Source organism: Prionailurus bengalensis, chromosome X (genome assembly GCF_016509475.1).
Source record: "Prionailurus bengalensis isolate Pbe53 chromosome X, Fcat_Pben_1.1_paternal_pri, whole genome shotgun sequence".
NCBI classification, from domain to species: Eukaryota; Metazoa; Chordata; class Mammalia; order Carnivora; family Felidae; genus Prionailurus; species Prionailurus bengalensis.
Genome location: NC_057361.1, coordinates 14,166,520 through 14,183,120, shown reverse-complemented (window position 1 = coordinate 14,183,120; position 16,601 = coordinate 14,166,520). Strand labels below are relative to the sequence as shown.

The following is a 16,601-nucleotide window of genomic DNA, read 5'->3' as shown; positions in this document are numbered from 1 at the left end:
GGTGATACAGACCCTGGAGCCGGATTTACTGGGGTTGAATCCCAGCCCCAACACTTAGTTGCTTCAAGGCTTGGGGCGAGTTAAGTAATGGCCCTGTGCTTGCGCTTTCGCATCTGTAAAATGGGCACAGTGTGGGGAGTATATGAGTTTGAGTAAGCAAAGCACTTAGAACACTATCTGGCACATAAACTTGCTATGTAATAAAGGATACGTGACATTATTTAGTGGCATATTATATGTAGATTGAGGCTGCCCATCTTCAGAAGGAGGCACAGTCTGAGGCACCTGGGTGGCTCAGTTGGTTAAGGGTCTGACTCTTGATTTCTGCTCTCATAGCAGAAATAGTCTCATAGTTCCTTAGTTCGGGCTCTGTGCTGTTAGCACAGATTCTCTCCTTGCCCTTCCCCTCCCCTGCTCGCTCTCTTGCTCTCTCTCAAGATAAACCTTAAAAAAAAAAAAAAAAAAAGCACAGTCTGAGTAACTGTCAGAAGCAAAGCAGGTGAGTATTTTAAAGTAAGCCATAAATCTTTTCTTGGCTCACAGAGGAGCTACAAGTATAGTATATATTAGAATTGTATTCTTTCAAATACAAAACGAGATTAGAGGGATGTCTGGCTGGCTCAGCCAGTAGAGTGTGAGACTATTGATCTCGGGCTTGTGAGTTGGAGCCTAGCAGCCCCAAGTGTAGAGATTTAAAAAATCTAGGGGCAGCTGGGTGGCTCAGTTTGTTAAGCATTGGACTCTTGATCTCAACTCAGGTCATGATCTCACCAACCGTGAGATCGAGCCCACTCATTGGGCTCTCTGCTGACCGCGTGGAGCCTGCTAGGGATTCTCTCTGCCCCTCCCCTGCTCGCTCACTCTCAAATAAACTTAAATAGAAAATAAAATTTAAAAATCTAAAAGACCAAAACATGATTAGAGCCCATTATACAGTATTTATTATTATTATTACTATTTTGCTCCTACTTTTGCTATAGCAGTTCCCTTCCTTTATGTCCAGTTTGAATAAAACACTTGGAGTTTGTGAAACTCCAAGAATACAATTACATAATCCAAGGGAAACCGGTTGTTTAATTGCAGTCACGTTTATTTGCAGTTTCTATACACACTTTCTAGGTAATCAAACTTTTCTGGTACATTTTTTTGAGAGGGGTTCACAATGAAACTGTCACCATTTTTACTAAAAATAAATACAAGACTTAAAGTGTTGCACAGCTCTAAAATATACAAAGGCTTGAATTGAATGTAAACGTTGAAAACATCTTACAAAAGAAACCATTTCTGCAACAATTTAAAAAGTTCATATTTACAAATATTACAAAAATACAAAATGGATGCAAGTCCATAAACCATTGTCTTTTTGGCCAGCATGAACTGGTTCTAGTACCAAAATAGTTACACTGTAACCTTCTTTATAGTTTTAAATCTTTGTCGTCATCTAGTTCTCTAAGTCGGCCGTCACTGCAGCAAATCGACTCACTCACTGACCTTTGGCAAGAGCAAACCGTGTGTTTTGTTTGCAACAACTAGTCCATGTCCTCTACTTAGCCAAAAAAAAAAAAGAAAAAAAATTTCCCCCACACAACATAGACATGTTGCATAAACATAAAAGAACAAAAAATTAGCATCAGTGCAAACAACAGAAGAAAAGTTTGGATTGATGTTTTTCACGATACCTAATGTGTGTACCCTGCTTCAAAACGGCAGTGATGTTGAAGACAGCCCTCTAATTCTTGGTTTTATATGCTATGTAATAAAGCCATGTAGAATATTCCAGATTACTAAGGAATTTCTTACTATTTTTTTTAAACTCAGTTTGTTGCTCAATACTCTTTCCACAGTGAATTTAAAATCCATCATTATTTGGGTTTTTTTTTAATCTATGAAATATAAAATAGAGAAACTCTGCTATAGATTTTTAGAGTAAACAAAATAAGTAAAACTATATTATAAGGGTTAGTTCTGTGATCATTACATATAGAAGGAATCTTATTGCCTCACAATTCAAGTCAGTATGTATTTTAAAAAATATATGGTACCATTACTTAAATTGATGTCAATAATAAAAAGGTGACATTTATTAAAGCCAATTCATGTGTTTCCTATCCAAGATTTAGAATCACTTTTAAAGCCCACATACCTTTCTTTACGCTTAAAAAACCCCTGACTACACAAAAGCCATACTGCAAACGAACTGCTTTTATGAAAATTACAAAAGATCACCTACTGTGACTGGAAATGACGGTTTCTTATCGCATTTGTCTAAAAACATTATTTTTTAAAATTTTGCCAAGTGTACTTTTCAAAGCATGAGAAAAAGTTATTCATGTTCCCATGTGGTGTCAAACCATGCTGGTTTTCTTGATTAACGGGTTCCAATGACAAGTGATGGTCCACTTTTTCAAACCCCCAAACATTTTTCTTTTAGTAAAAAGTATAACACTTTGTAAATGTTCAAATGTACCCTTTACCAGGTAGCTTATCTATCCCAGCACAAACACCCACACCCACACACACATACGTTCTCCCTCCTCTACCCCGCCACCCCCCAGCGCCCATTTTACACACAAGGATGACAAGAAATTAAGAAATATTATTTGATAGTGAAAACAAATAGTAGAAGAAGCCAGACATTTTTTTCTTTACAAACAAACAAAAAGCCAACAGCAATCAGATTCTCTAATTTTCAATCTGTAACATCTTAGAAAGTGTTTCTATCGAAAGACAGCATCTTCTTAGACCAGGCTTTCTCCTTCATATTGTATGAATTAAACCAAAGCCACAAACCCCCTGTCACACATCCTACTTTCCCAAATACCACTTGCATAAACTTAAAGCCAGCTGCTTATCAATTTCTTCATAACTCTGGTCTGTCCTATCATTCTAATTACATTCTATTCATTTATAGGCCATATCCCTTCTTAGTTCTCTCTACATTCTACCTTGTCCCAATCAAAACATATTCTAAGTACATAACTGCTTATATTTCTGACAAAGCATTTCAAACATTAGTATCATTTCATGTTAAAATCAGAGGTGTAAGAACCATTTGCAGATTTCAACTTGTAACTACTTTTTTTTCAGCTTTAAGACAAGAAAATTCAAGTAATTTCAAGTAATTCAGCTTGTTTCCCTGCCTTCATTTTATCAGAGCACTCGCCCTGACATTTCCTTTCCCACCCACCACCCCTCCCCTTTCGCCATCAAGCAGATACAGTAAAATCAGACAAAAACTCATTTGTATGTAGTGTTGTGAACCAGAGCTGTTCCCCATTCCCAGTTTAACAGCGAATATAAATAATGCATATACACATACCTATTTCCCAACTATATTGTTCACAGTGTCATTTCTGTTACTTTTTAGGTAGCGTGAATCTCATCAGCACAGAGAGAAAGCTTCACTGAAAACTCATTGCAGGTACTTACTGATAAGTCAATAGCTCTGTGGCATGCTTATGTTTTATTTTTGTTAGTTAAAGAACCTGGAGCTAATTGCTACACTGTTTAAGGAGTTTATAGTCATTAGATTATGACTGTTTATGCCCCCAGTAGCCTAATATAAAACATAACCTAAAATTAAGTATTGTTTTCCCTATTCATTCTCCTGAAAGCAATCCATTGAAAAACTAAAAGTCTAAAAGACACTGTCAGATGCTGTTCTTCGGGGCTTTGTGTTGAGAATGATTCTTCTCATTGATTAAAAAAAAAAAAATCAAAAGCATGCTTTCCATTCTGTCCAAATTACCACATGGTAAATCATAGCCATGTGTTACTATTTGCTTGTTTGGTGCTGCAATTTGTCACAAAAATGGTTAGGTCTGAATTCATTAATTTAAATTAATCACGTTTCAGTATATGACCTCAAGATTTCCTTTATTTCGCCAGTTTAAAATTCATAACTGAGGTTTATCACTCAGAAAATCATATTGGTGGACATTTAAATATGGTATTTGATATGAAAATGGTATTCACAGAATACAATTATTACAGTTTATTTCTTGTGTTTTTTAAACAGTTGGTGTGTAGTAGATAATTGGCCACATGTCCACTCGTCATTGATAAATCTATTTACACATTTTTATCAAAAATATGGTATTTACATGTGTGTAGTTCTTTCTTCTAAATTTTGCTGTAGTTCATTTTAATGTAAAAAAATACCAAACCTCCAGAGTAATTTCATCTTCTTAAGAATTATGACAGTGAGGGCTTTGTTTTTTGAATAGGCAGCTCTGGGAAAACTTTTTCTAGGTTTCATGAAAAGCAGACATCTTCAAATTCTGTATTATAAAAGGAATGAGATTGGGTAAATCAAACTATACTAAAGAAAAATATGAAAGACGGTGCAGCTACTTAAAAACATGGAAAATAATCAAGAAAGACCAAACCAGCTTCCATTTCCCCAGCGAATGTTTAGGAATTCGTTGGGAAGCAGCAATGGTGCCCGATGGTGCCCCGTGGTGTGCCGACACCCATCCCCCCTCCCGCCCCCCAGTCCTCCGCACCGGTCCTGCGTCCTCTTAGGACCAAGGGCTCTGGCCTCTGCCAGCCAGCCTGGCCCGGGCCACCTAGGTGGAGCTCTGGGAGGACCGGTCGTCGTGGGGACTCCCGTCAGAATTTTCTGTCTCCCCCTCGGAGATGGCCTGCATGGGCGCGTTGTAGAGCCTGCAGCGGACGCTGTAGCGGCTGCTGCTGGCCGCGGGGGGCGCTCGGGAGCGCCCGACCCTTGCGGATGCTGAGGTGGCAAAGTTCTTGGAGGAGAAGCCTTCTGCGTTCACTCTTGGGGAGCATGGAGACAGCGGGGACAACACCTCGGCTCCAGGGGCCCCCTGATGGGCCTCATGGGCGCTCTGCAGGGACTCCGCCGGGAGCTCCCCCGGGGGTTTGGGCAGGATGGGGCTCTTCAGGATCTCAGTAGCAGACATGCGGTAACTGGAATCCGAGCGGCTTCCTTTCTTGAGCAGCAGCAGCTTAAACTCTTCGTTCGATGTGTTGGACTTTTTGGCGTTTCGGTAGATGAGGCCGGGAGACCTCTGGCTGTTTGGCGTGGTCACGCTGCTGTTGGGCGAAGTGACAGATCCGGCGCTGCCGCTGCCAAGAGCAGCTCTCGATTTGCTTCGGGCAGACATATCCCCAGAATCTTTTCTTCCAAGGACTTTCCTCTTGGACCTTTCAAGAAAAGGAAAAATCTCAGTCCGTGTGGCTTTGTACGAAGCTAAAATCATTAAGGCATATTCGTGCCCCTCCTTGAAGAGCGCCTCGGTGCACCCAAGCTGACCGGGTAGCAAGCGTTAGGGGAGTGGACATGAGGACGGAGATGTGGTCCTTGCCCCGATAGCACTCACAGCCTGAGGGAGACTTTCCGATAGCCAGTGGACGTGAACTGGTTCTAGAAATGACCATTTCACATAATGACTACTGTGGAGACTAGGGGATGTAGAGGAGGACCTATTGGGATGCTTTGCACGAGTGTGAGAAAATACTGCTGCCTGACTTCCGGTTAGAGGGTAGGCAGTGAAGGACTCTGGCTTTCTCTTGTTAAATCTCTTCACCACAGATAAAATGATCAGAGGTCTGGGGTTGGTTTCCAGGGAAATACCAGGAGAGCAAAGCGGGTGGAGGTGTGGATGGGACAGGATTAGCTAGAGGTTGATGGTTGGTAGGCTTGGGTGATGGGTGTGAGTGGGGTGGAGGAGATGAATCACACCATTCTGTCTCCTTTTTACATTTTCTGTACAAAGAAATTTCTTACGTGACTTTTAAAATAAATCAATCCGGTTTGGGCTGTAAATACAATTTTCCATAGCTGCTTGGTAACATCAGTACTGTATAAGTCAGTAAGCCAACTTTCTGTGCACAGCTGAAAACCTAGACCACCTCTGGAGCTCTACAAACTCTCACAAAAACGAGGTTATTCCTCTCACTGTGCTGTACATAAATAATTAAACCCTACACAAATGCAAATCTTAAGATTACCAAGCTCAGAAAGTCTACCAAACCTAGGCATCCATCATCATATTATTTCTCTTGATAATAGTGTAGATTTAGCGAATCTTCAGCACGATTCAGTTCACTGATAGATAGTGGCAACATGCTCTTTCGCCAGCCTAAAAATCCATAGGATAGAGAAAATGTCAACTTTACAGTTGGAGACCAGCTTCATTTTGGTTCGCCCAAACCTTCCTGGTTGTTATGTTGCACATGCCAGTGTCCAGCACTGCCAACAGGGGAGGGGTTTCAAACTAACACTTGTTTGTAGCATGTACCGTATTCTAGACGCTAAAATGTTATCTTAGCGTCAAAAACTGAACATGCGAGCTATAGGTATCTCCACCAACAGTAGGGAATAGGTAGAGAGGTTTTAAAATTTTTTTTTTTCAACGTTTATTTATTTTTGGGACAGAGAGAGACAGAGCATGAATGGGGGAGGGGCAGAGAGAGAGGGAGACACAGAATCGGAAACAGGCTCCAGGCTCTGAGCCATCAGCCCAGAGCCTGACGCGGGGCTCGAACTCACGGACCGCGAGATCGTGACCTGGCTGAAGTCGGACGCTTAACCGACTGAGCCACCCAGGCGCCCCGGTAGAGAGGTTTTAACTGACAAGACTGGTCAGGAAGTAGCGGCGCTTAGACTCCATTCCAGATGCTTTTGACTCCACTACTTACATTCTGTCCACTATTCCAGATACTAACATTTGGTCCTGTGGGGTAAGAACTCAGCTCTGTAACTTACATAGCATTTTATTAACTGGTCGTAAGATAAAGTGGGGAAGGGAAATATAATTGGAGCTTAGCCTACACATGGAGCAAAGAAAACATAAACTGATGATTCTTCACTCTCTGAGTGGAAAGGTGTGCCTGCTAAAGGAATAGCCACACAGAAGGCATTTCTGACTGACTCCTTTAAAAAAAGTTGAAGAGTGATGCTTCTTCTTTATGAGAAAACCACATCAACGGAAAACTCAAGTTCCCTTAAAAACTAGAATTCCAGGGGAAATGATGGTAAGCTGCTTGCAAAAAAACTTGCTTCAAAAAATACAATTTCATAAGGTACAAGAGACAGTCCCCAAGTTTTGTCCTTTGGGAGTCCCATCTAGGTCATGGAGGCCTAGTGGAAGACAGCGGTCGTGGTTATGAAAGGAGTAGGCACATCAAGATTGGATAGCTCAGTCTGATGTGGGATCGCTTTCCAAGCACTAGTTCCTGCTCTGTTCATCGGCCACAAGTTGTAAGGAGTATATATTCTTGCACACATGGCTCTTGATCGCAGGTGGCAGGTGAGAGAATGTGAATGGGCAACATGGACACAACAGTGTCTTAGAAAAACAGCCCAGAGGACATTCTCTGTTCGTGGGATTTGGAGCACTAATTTTAGAGAAGGCCAGTGTTATTAAAGACATTTAAGTTTTAGGAAGATAGGGAAAAAAGGGAGCGGTGATTAGTTCTGAGCTATGAAATGGGCAAGTTTATACACTCTCTTGTCTCCAACTTGGGTTCTGTCTAGTGAATCAACTTGCATTGATCTCTGCTAGTGTAGGATTACAGCTGTGAGCATATTTTTTTTTTTGGCTCAAGAAATTATTTTCAGTCCAAGATGACAGTAGCGTTTGAGCTTTCACTCTAGGTTACTTAACCATAAATTGTTTTCAAATGAGAACTTGTTCTAGAATGTCTTTCCTATGGAAAAAACATCTCCCTTCAGCAGTTCTTATGAAAGTCTCTCAGTTGAGGTCAAGCTATATATAAAGGCTTGCATTGTCCCGCACAAATGTCAATCTGTCACTTTGACTTGGAAAAACAATTTTTCTTTGCTTTTTTGCTGCATGTATCATAAGTACACAAGGCTTTCCCATATTTGCATTTCATGAGATGCACTATAAAAAGGAAAACTTTCAGTATTGTTGCCTCACCTGTGAAAAAAGGAAAACTTTTGGTATTGTTGCCTCACCTGTGGATGACTGCAAATAAATCCTCAGTTGTACGAGGTTTGTTTGGAGACAAGAACACACCCTCTGCTTCAGCCTGAGAGTCTTCACTGAGTGGTGAAATCATAGAGTCATCACTCGGTGACGATTCTTAAATTAAGAAAAAAAAAAACGCATCTTTAGGAGGAAGGTACCAGGCATGCTGCTGTGTTTCAGTGACTTGTGAAATAAATGAACAACAGTTACCTTACTGCTGTTTTTAAAAAGATGTCTGTCACAGCTCAGTCACTTGTGAAATAAATGAACAACAGTTACCTTACTGCTGTTTTTAAAAAGATGTCTGTCACAGCTCAGTCCCTCAATAACAAAAACTTTTTATCTCAATTGTTGTAATAAGTAAAAAAAAAAAAAAAAAAAAAGTGGAGGGAAACCAACCCCCAGGGTGGTGCTATGTTATAGGGAACATAAGAAAGGAAAAACTTAAGGAAGTGCCACGAGACACCTTTCCATTGTGACAAAGGTATCAACAACTGACCTTTCAGTGAAACCTCCTCCATACTTCCTTGGGTCTCCTCTGCTCCGCTGTTACCAGAGGCACTTTTGGCTGAAATACCTGAAGCAATATTTTCCTGCTCGGAACGTTTTTCAGGGCATGGATTTGCAGTTGATACCTCTGCTTCGTAGCTGATATTCCCAGGCACTTGGTCATGGTGGCGGCTCGTCCCCAGTTGATGCTTAAGTGGATTGCTTATGTCTGTGGGTCTGGTTGGTGCGTCCGACTGAGATGTGAGCACATCTGCAGACTCCAGGCGAGCAGCTTCCTCTCCACCTGCAGAGGATGCCTTCTGCGCCTGTGCCGGGGCTTCATCTGCACCAGCTCCATATTGGAGTGTTTTACCATCCACATCACTTAGGCGGGCGACAGAGACCCTCTGAAATCCTTCTGTGGGAAAGTCACAAGTTTTACTTGGTGTGTTTTCTGGAATGGGCTCACTCTCCATAGGTATTGGGTCTCTTGTGACACTTGACTCTAGAAGATTGCTACCAGCTGAGGTAACTGTTTCTGGGTCACAATGATTCTTTACATCAAAAGTACGTTTTTTCTCTAGCTGTAGTTTATCTGGTCCCATCTCAAGTGCAGAGGAGTCTAAAAAGGACAGTATGGTGTCTTCAGTGGAGTACTGATGTGATACTGATTTCTTAGCCAAATGTGGCTTCATCTTGCCTGGTGACAGGGCAGCCATTGCGAGAGCATTGTCCTCTAAGTAGGGGAGATCTGTATTGTTGCCTTCTTTTTGTTTAGCTTCTTCAGACTTACTAATGGACCTAAGGTTCACAGATTTCAGGACTGTCGGTGTAATTGCAAGGGATGGTGGAGGATTGGACTTGAGTGTTTCTCCTACTGGGTTCTGCTTATTATGACTAAACACATGCAGTGGGTGACGGTGGTGGAATGGTTTATTCAAGACACTATGAAGAGCACTTAGGTCAAGATGGGTGGGAGGTATAATTGGAAGTTCAAGGTCTTTACTCAGTGACAGAGCTCCATCTTTTAAAGAGGGTTGCTGTAGTGAGGATTTCCTTTCTGGGACTTTCGGTTTTCTTTTGCTACCTCCAGGAGACAGTGGACCAGAAAAGAAAGCTGTAGGGAAAGAGGAGGTTGGTGTTTCAGACTGGCTCGAGTAGCCACTTGATGGGGATGCCAAGCCGGCCAGCTTTTCTGGTGAAGCCAGTTTAAACTCATTGTCAACAGAAGGAAGGGATGGGGTGGTGGCTCTTGATTCTGACTGGGATGTTTGGGACTCAGAGCTCTCTGGAGATTTGATGCATTCGATAACTGTGGTACCCGTAGCAGTGCTTGAATTAGATAAAGATCTGTAAGGATCGTTTGTTTTCAAGTCATTTAGAAGCCAGAGATCTGCATAGTGAGTTGAGTCAGCACCTTCATCTTTGAATGGTGGAATATCTGAAGTGTCTAACTGAGGTTCCTTAATACCATGTTCACTCTGATTCATCCAAGAAGATTCCTGCTTGGTGGGAAGGTTGGCATTTTCCATTCGAGAAGGCGTGTTGGAGAAATCAAGAGGCAGCTTCATTTCCCTGGAACTGTGAGGCAGGAGCTGGCCAGTGTTTATCTTTGGTTCTTTCTTCTCAGAAACGTCTGCATTTCCATCGGACTTCCTCAGTGATGAGCTCCGTTTAGGTGGGGTCGGCTTTGCCTTTGGTTTCCTGAAAGAGATGCTTGGTCTTCCCTGCCTCCTGTGGTCTAAGTAGTCCTGCCAGGCACAGTCCGGGAGAGTAGGAGGAACCCCCATGCCCTGGCCATTCTCTGGGCCCAGGGCTGCATAGTGACAGACATAACTCTTGTTACCTTTGAGGCCACAGTCAAAGTGCATGGAAGTGTAGTATCCTTCTGTGTCCACTGAAAAGTGAGAGCTAGTGTCTGCTTTGTCTGATGGAGACTTTTCCAGAAAGCTGTCATAGGTGGCCATGCTTGTGAAGCTCGGGCAGCCTAGGCTGTCTGCCTTGGGGCGTTCAGGACTAAAATCCTGGCGGCAGGAGGCATCGTGATGGTGATGCAGGTAGTTCCACTCACTGTCACTTGTGTTGCTGTTGTTGGGGTCATCCAGCAGGTCGGCCACCGTGGAGGTAAAGGAGTTTGCCCGGTGGCCTCTCACTTTATCCAGGTGGTCGTTGTACTGCTCGGTCACGAAGACAGTGGCATCCTCATTAGCATGAGGGGCCGTGTTTAGGGACAACTCCGAGTCACAGTGTGAAGAGCCAGTGAGGGGAGGAGAAGCTGCAGGAGGAATAGTCTCTGAGGTCTGTGAGGGGCATGTGGAGCTGCTCCCACTCCAGTTGCCGCTGGATGACTGGTGCTCGTCCTTCTGGTCCATGTGGCTGCTGAGGAGGACGCCAGCCGTGGAGATGCAGTGGATGGGGCTCCCAAAGGTGTCCGAGTTGGAGGAGATGTCACAGCTGCCAGAATCGGCAGCCATTCGGGATAGACGCGACCTCCCTCTCTCATTTAACTTGTGCTGGGGGCTGTGAAGATGTTGAGAGCAAGCCAGGCCCAGAGCAGGCTGGCGTTCCTGTGCACTCGGGCTGCTGGGGGCGTCACTGCAATCATTAGTGTTTCTTTCTCGGTCACTCACGAAAGGCTCCCCCTCTTCATATGCCGAGGGTTTAGCACCAACTTTGGGCTCAGCATCCCCACCTCTGTTGCCCTCCCGGGGAAGGCTCCGAGATCTTGTGCGGCTGCTCACTGCTGTAGTAAACATGGCGTCGCCTTTGTCTGCCAACGCGGAGATGTTGCCGGCAGAATGAGAAAGGGAAGCTGCGATGCTCTGACCCCTTTGAGCTCTGATTCTCCTTCTGGATGGAGCAGCAATCAGAATATCTTCGGTTTGGCACTCCGAGTCCCTGGTTCCAGACCTCCTGTTGACAGTGCTGGAAGGGTCTGGATGTGTGTGCACGATCACATTCCTCTCCCTGGCCACAGGGGATTCATCAGAATCTAGGGCACATGGACAGCACAGTGAGATATTGTATACCTCAGCGGGCTAACACACATTCTGAGAGATGCCCACAAATCTGGGTGCGGCATACTGGATCTTTCTCTTTGAGAAAAAACAAGCAGCACGTAAAATTAGGAGAAAGTTAAAAGGCTTTGGGGAATCTGCCCATTTGCCTCTCTGTGTCTCTGTCCCTCTCCCTCTCCCTCTCTACACACACACACATTTTCTTAGTGTATACTAAGAGAACATGTTCTTAGATCTTTTGTGAATTCTCTCTCTTCACTGTCAAATTATTTGCCCCAGTAAGTGATGACTATTTTTTTTAAACTAAAGTTAAACTAAAGTTCATTTAGTCTTCTTGGCCACTATTCTTTTTTATTTTGTAATATATACTCAACAAAGTAAAACTCTTATAACTCATTATATGTAATAATAGAGATGCTACCCTAATAATAATAATAACAACAACAATAATAAAATGTAGGAAGAGATTCCTAAATACATGGAACAGAAAAAAAATAGAAAAAAAAGTCATAAAGCATAACATGTTATCAGTATTCAATATTTAATTGAAATTTACCTTTTTAAAATAGTTAATGCCATAAAAGTATATCTCTCTTCAAATAAAGGTATAATTTTTTAAAAATAATTTTTCACAGAATCTTGTTAGTTTTTATTATTTCCATCTTAATAAAACTTTTAAAAAATTACCAAAATATTACATTTCAGCCGTAAGACCTGAACATATATACCTAAATCCATAAGGTTAAAATCTTCATGGTCAAGGACAGAGATTCAAAAAGTAGTACCACCAGCTTGCTGAACACAAAACAAGTACACACCATTTCAAAGCCTCTACAAGTTACCGCACTATTTTTAAGGAAGCTGATTAAAAGGCCGGCTTCCATTTCCCCTCCTTATAATCGCACCCAACAGAATGTTAACCATTAACAGTTTTATACCACACCTATTTCTTGTTGGACTCTTCTGGGGATACCCGAGATGGTTTTCCTCCTCCTCAGTTTTCGTCTCCGCTGTAGTACGGATTGTGAATGAACAAGAGAGCAGCGTATACTAGCCTCTCTGTCAAAACCAACTCCTGCAACCCACAAATAGGTCTCATTAGCCTTTAGAAATGGCAAACAAATTTTCATTTGCTTGGAACACAGTGATATTTATTGATTGGAAGTAAAGGAAGAGTTTGGATTAAGCCTGTGAATAAATATAAGGGAGCCCTTATTCAGCTCTTATTTAAATTACTCTGCGGTACATTAAGCTTTACTTCTAAATGCGGCTCTGCACAACAGCTTGCACTGCCAAGAGCAACAAGCAAAGAAGGAAAATCAAAAGAAAGAGGAGAGAAAAATAACATCAAAGAATCACTCTCACACAGAAACAGCTCCTTAAGGACTCACAACCTTTAGTTACTATTTACTGGGCTCTCTGATGCTGTCTTTGCAGAGTAGATCCAGAGCTAAGATGCTAACCCAAATTAGTTCAGCTAACATTTCCTGACCCATCTCTTCACTAAAAGCATCTTTGTGAGGTATCTTTTCCCTCTCTACCCACTACACTGCAACCCTACACACACACACACACACACACACGCACACACACACACGCACACACACACACGCACGCACACTCTTTCTGTGACAAGAAAGTAGCCTAAAGATTTGTTTTTAAATTCTCATGTAACTCTTTCTACTTTCTTCTACTGACCCAGTTGGACACTTTTTGGTTTGGTACCAGGGTCTTATCAATATAAGAGGAAAGTACAAGGCAGTCCCCAGTTCTGTCCTTGAGTGGGTCTGCCTTCTCCATCAGGTGGAAATGAAGCTGGGAGTCCCAGTCTTTACAGTGAGTCTCTGTTTGCTTTTATAAATACAGGGGCCAGACCTTGATGCCTATTTGTTTCTCTTTCCATAATCACATCATTGCTACGCTACAGGCAGTCTTATCAAATCTAGAATGGTGAAGGAGGTGGTGAGGAACTCAAACTCCTGTCTGGCATAGGCATGCGCCATGGATTTGTCAGCGTGAGCTTTGCCTCAGAAAGTCATGATGCCAAAAGTGCTTTGGAATCTGGTTACCTCATCATTTATCCTGACTGTTAAGCATAGAGCAGGATGGCATGTTAAACTTCGGCTCAGCTATATAATGAAGCACTCTGAGTTCTGCTTAGCATCACAGTGACAACAGTTTCTAGAACTCACTTTGAAAAAAGTCTGAGATATCACATGATGAATAATTACAATATTATTGGAGAATCTGTACTAACGGAATTTTCCTTTCTTAGCTCCAACCAAAAATTAAGATCCTTCATTCTACTCATACTAATTACAGGACGTCTGGCATACAGACACACTTTATGTTATATGGACGTAATTAGCAGCTTTCTCATTAAAGCTCTTGAAATCAGCATATAATCTAGGCTTTAGTCTGAGAGTTCCTGAAATAAAGCAGAAGGAAAGATCTTCCTTTTTCCTGAATCACAAGACCCATAATCAAAGAACTAAATTTGAAAACAAGATTTACTTACAGTGTTATGAAGAAAGCAGGTGGTGCTCAAATCGAATGTTCCCAGAATGGAAAGTTGGTTTAAGAGGATGCCAAAACGATACATTTTGACATCTACCTAATCCAACCCATTTAGATTGTGGACATCAGATAAAGTACACATCCTTAGAATAATTTATCCTACAAGTTGAGTAGATCATCGGGAAAATTACTCCCACCTCATAACCAGCTGATCAACCAGAATTCTTGTTTTTCAGGAAGGAAATAAGGTCTATCCCAGATACCTGTTCATCCTTTGCTCTCCACTTTATGGGAGAGAAATCTCAGTGGGGTTAATAATAGCCATGTCCAAAATGCATCTCAAGCAACATGCAATTTTTAGTCACATGGTACCAGGAAAAAAGTCAGTAATTATATGGCCATTTGGAAAATTTCAATATGCAAATAAGTTAAAATATAACTATTACAGATGTTTAAAGAAAGCCCAGTGAATAGATCCTTTTATGTCTATCTTTGAAAGTTAGAATATGTCATAACATTATTTTACTTAAAGCTGAGATTACCTGGAATTTACAATTGCTGCAGGCAAACTTTTCAAGAAAAGTCCGTACAGGTTTACATTTGACTTAGACTAATACACTCTCAATACACAAGAGGAGGAAAGCAGAGAGGAATGGAAGACAGGCTTGCTGGATTAGAATAGAATTCAGCCTTCATCTCTGAATACATATATTTTTAGGTCAGAAATCACCAAAATCGATGCAGAAGTCTAAACGATCTTTTAAACAAGCCTACCTTCATCCAAGGAAGCCTGAAAACAGATTTTATAGTTGGTCTACAGGATCATTACTTGCCGTTTGAGGGACCTGGGGTTTGCTGTTTTCTCTCTTGCTGGGCCATGCATCATTATCATATGATTAATCACTGCCGCTTTCTCCATTATTTCAGTCAGCTATGACCAAAGAGCTGTTTGGTGACTTTTTTCAAAAAGAAACTGTCCATCATTTACATAACAAGCGGCCCAGCAGAACATATGCAAATTGATGTTCAAAACCTGACAAAAGCATATTGAACATCTTCTGGGTTGTATTCTGATGAAAAAGGTATTGCTTGTTTACAAAGCGGTGTTCTTAACTGGTACACCCAGAAGCACAGGTTTTGAACATATTTAAAACACAGAATATTCTGACCCAACTGCCCCTAAGAAAAGAACAGAACGTTACCAGTGACATTGATGGGAATAATGCAAGAAGAGATCACTTGGGCATCTTGTTTCATTTTCTCTTCTGGTGTTGGGAGAGGCAGTGCTTTGCTCCAGTTGGTCTGCTTGTCCAGTGTCGAGGGGATATTGTGTACCGGGTTTTTCGGCCTCTGCCCTAACGTGACATCTGTGTCTTCATCTTCTGGGGGATGGGACTGCAAATGAAGTACATTCAGACTTCGCCATCATGGTTTATATGTAAGCAACATATTAAGGAATTTCCCAGTTAAGAACAGTGAGGTCAGAAATAAGCTTTTAGATCAAAGGAAGAATTCCTAGAAATAGTAAGCACAACTAATCGAAAGTTATGATTTCAATAGTCAAGAGACACAGAAGAAAAAATGGGCTACATGAACATGCTTTTCAGGTCAAATGGAATTAAGAGGAGAGACAGGTAGCCATAAATCCCCAAGCTTCAAACTGAAGAAAAATCTGAGTCTCTAATTAGTGAGAGGTAGATTCTGGATATCTATCTCGCTGTATATTGCTACTGAAAGTCTTGAGAGCTCAAAATGACTGGGATCAAAGGGAGAAGATGATGTAGATGCCTACGAAAAGGTTCAGAAAACGTCCCAGAAAACCTGGAGTCAGGAGACATTCCAGAACATATCACCTGGAAGGACAAAACCTATCTTAATCTGAGAGGCTGGATTAAAACATAAGGAGTTAATTTTACTGCACGACAATGGCATTTGTGAATAACATTTGAAAAATGTAGTTTCACCAACGCTGCGTGCACATGGAAAAACAAATCCCCCCACTTACTACAGTGGAAAATACAAAAGCAGTTAATGGGGAGAAAGAGTCGAGAGGGCTTCTTTTTCAAATTCAGAATATAAAGGGCCTTAGCTGAGTTTCTTTCCGCTTTGCAGTGTGAAGCTTTTCTTCTAGCTGTTTAGTTAGAGGCCTTGACTTCTGTATGACATTTGAAAATTCTCCATCCAAACCCTTGATAGATATTAATATCGTCTACCTTTTACTTCAGGGCTGGGGTCCTAACCCAGATTATTAAAAAGGCTCCATTCCAATTTTGATTTCAGGGTTGGGTTTCTAAACCAGATTATCTTAAAAGACCCAGTTTTCACCACTGAACCTAGTTTTCTTTCTTTACATAATTTGGAGGAAGGTGAGTGTATAAAATAAATACTTTTTCCTCTTATTCCAGTTAAGTTTTAATAATATTCTGTCCTAAAATCACAAAAAAATTTTTTTTCTCATCATATTTGGAAGCATTGTGTCCTGTTGACTCAGGATTTCACATATTGTCAAATTGTTCTCGGGTCCTCTTAAAGAGAAGATTCCAGAGCCACTTGTTTAAGTTAACCCCGCAGCATTTGCTTACCTTGTCAGAGGTATCTGCGAAACCCCCCAACACAC

At 41.7% G+C, this 16,601-nt stretch overlaps 1 protein-coding gene and 1 long non-coding RNA gene across 4 annotated transcripts in view; one reads left to right on the top strand and one right to left on the bottom strand.

Annotated features, from left to right (window-relative positions):
* LOC122477232 overlaps nt 1-16,601 on the top strand; it is a 50,320-nt gene that overhangs the window by 457 nt on the left and 33,262 nt on the right. Inside the window, exon 2 of the long non-coding RNA XR_006295657.1 lies at nt 3,368-3,421. This is a non-coding gene — a long non-coding RNA (uncharacterized LOC122477232). The remainder of the gene's footprint in view (nt 1-3,367; nt 3,422-16,601) is intronic.
* Nucleotides 1,073-16,601, bottom strand: part of NHS (NHS actin remodeling regulator) — a 339,891-nt gene continuing 324,362 nt past the window's right edge. For all 3 annotated transcript variants that reach the window (XM_043570100.1, XM_043570099.1, XM_043570101.1), the window contains 5 exons: nt 15,187-15,379; nt 12,411-12,542; nt 8,461-11,442; nt 7,949-8,075; nt 1,073-5,169 (listed from right to left, as the gene is read on the bottom strand). In XM_043570100.1, the coding sequence (XP_043426035.1) occupies nt 4,569-5,169; nt 7,949-8,075; nt 8,461-11,442; nt 12,411-12,542; nt 15,187-15,379 (4,035 nt within the window). In that variant the 3' untranslated portion in view covers nt 1,073-4,568. The remainder of the gene's footprint in view (nt 5,170-7,948; nt 8,076-8,460; nt 11,443-12,410; nt 12,543-15,186; nt 15,380-16,601) is intronic.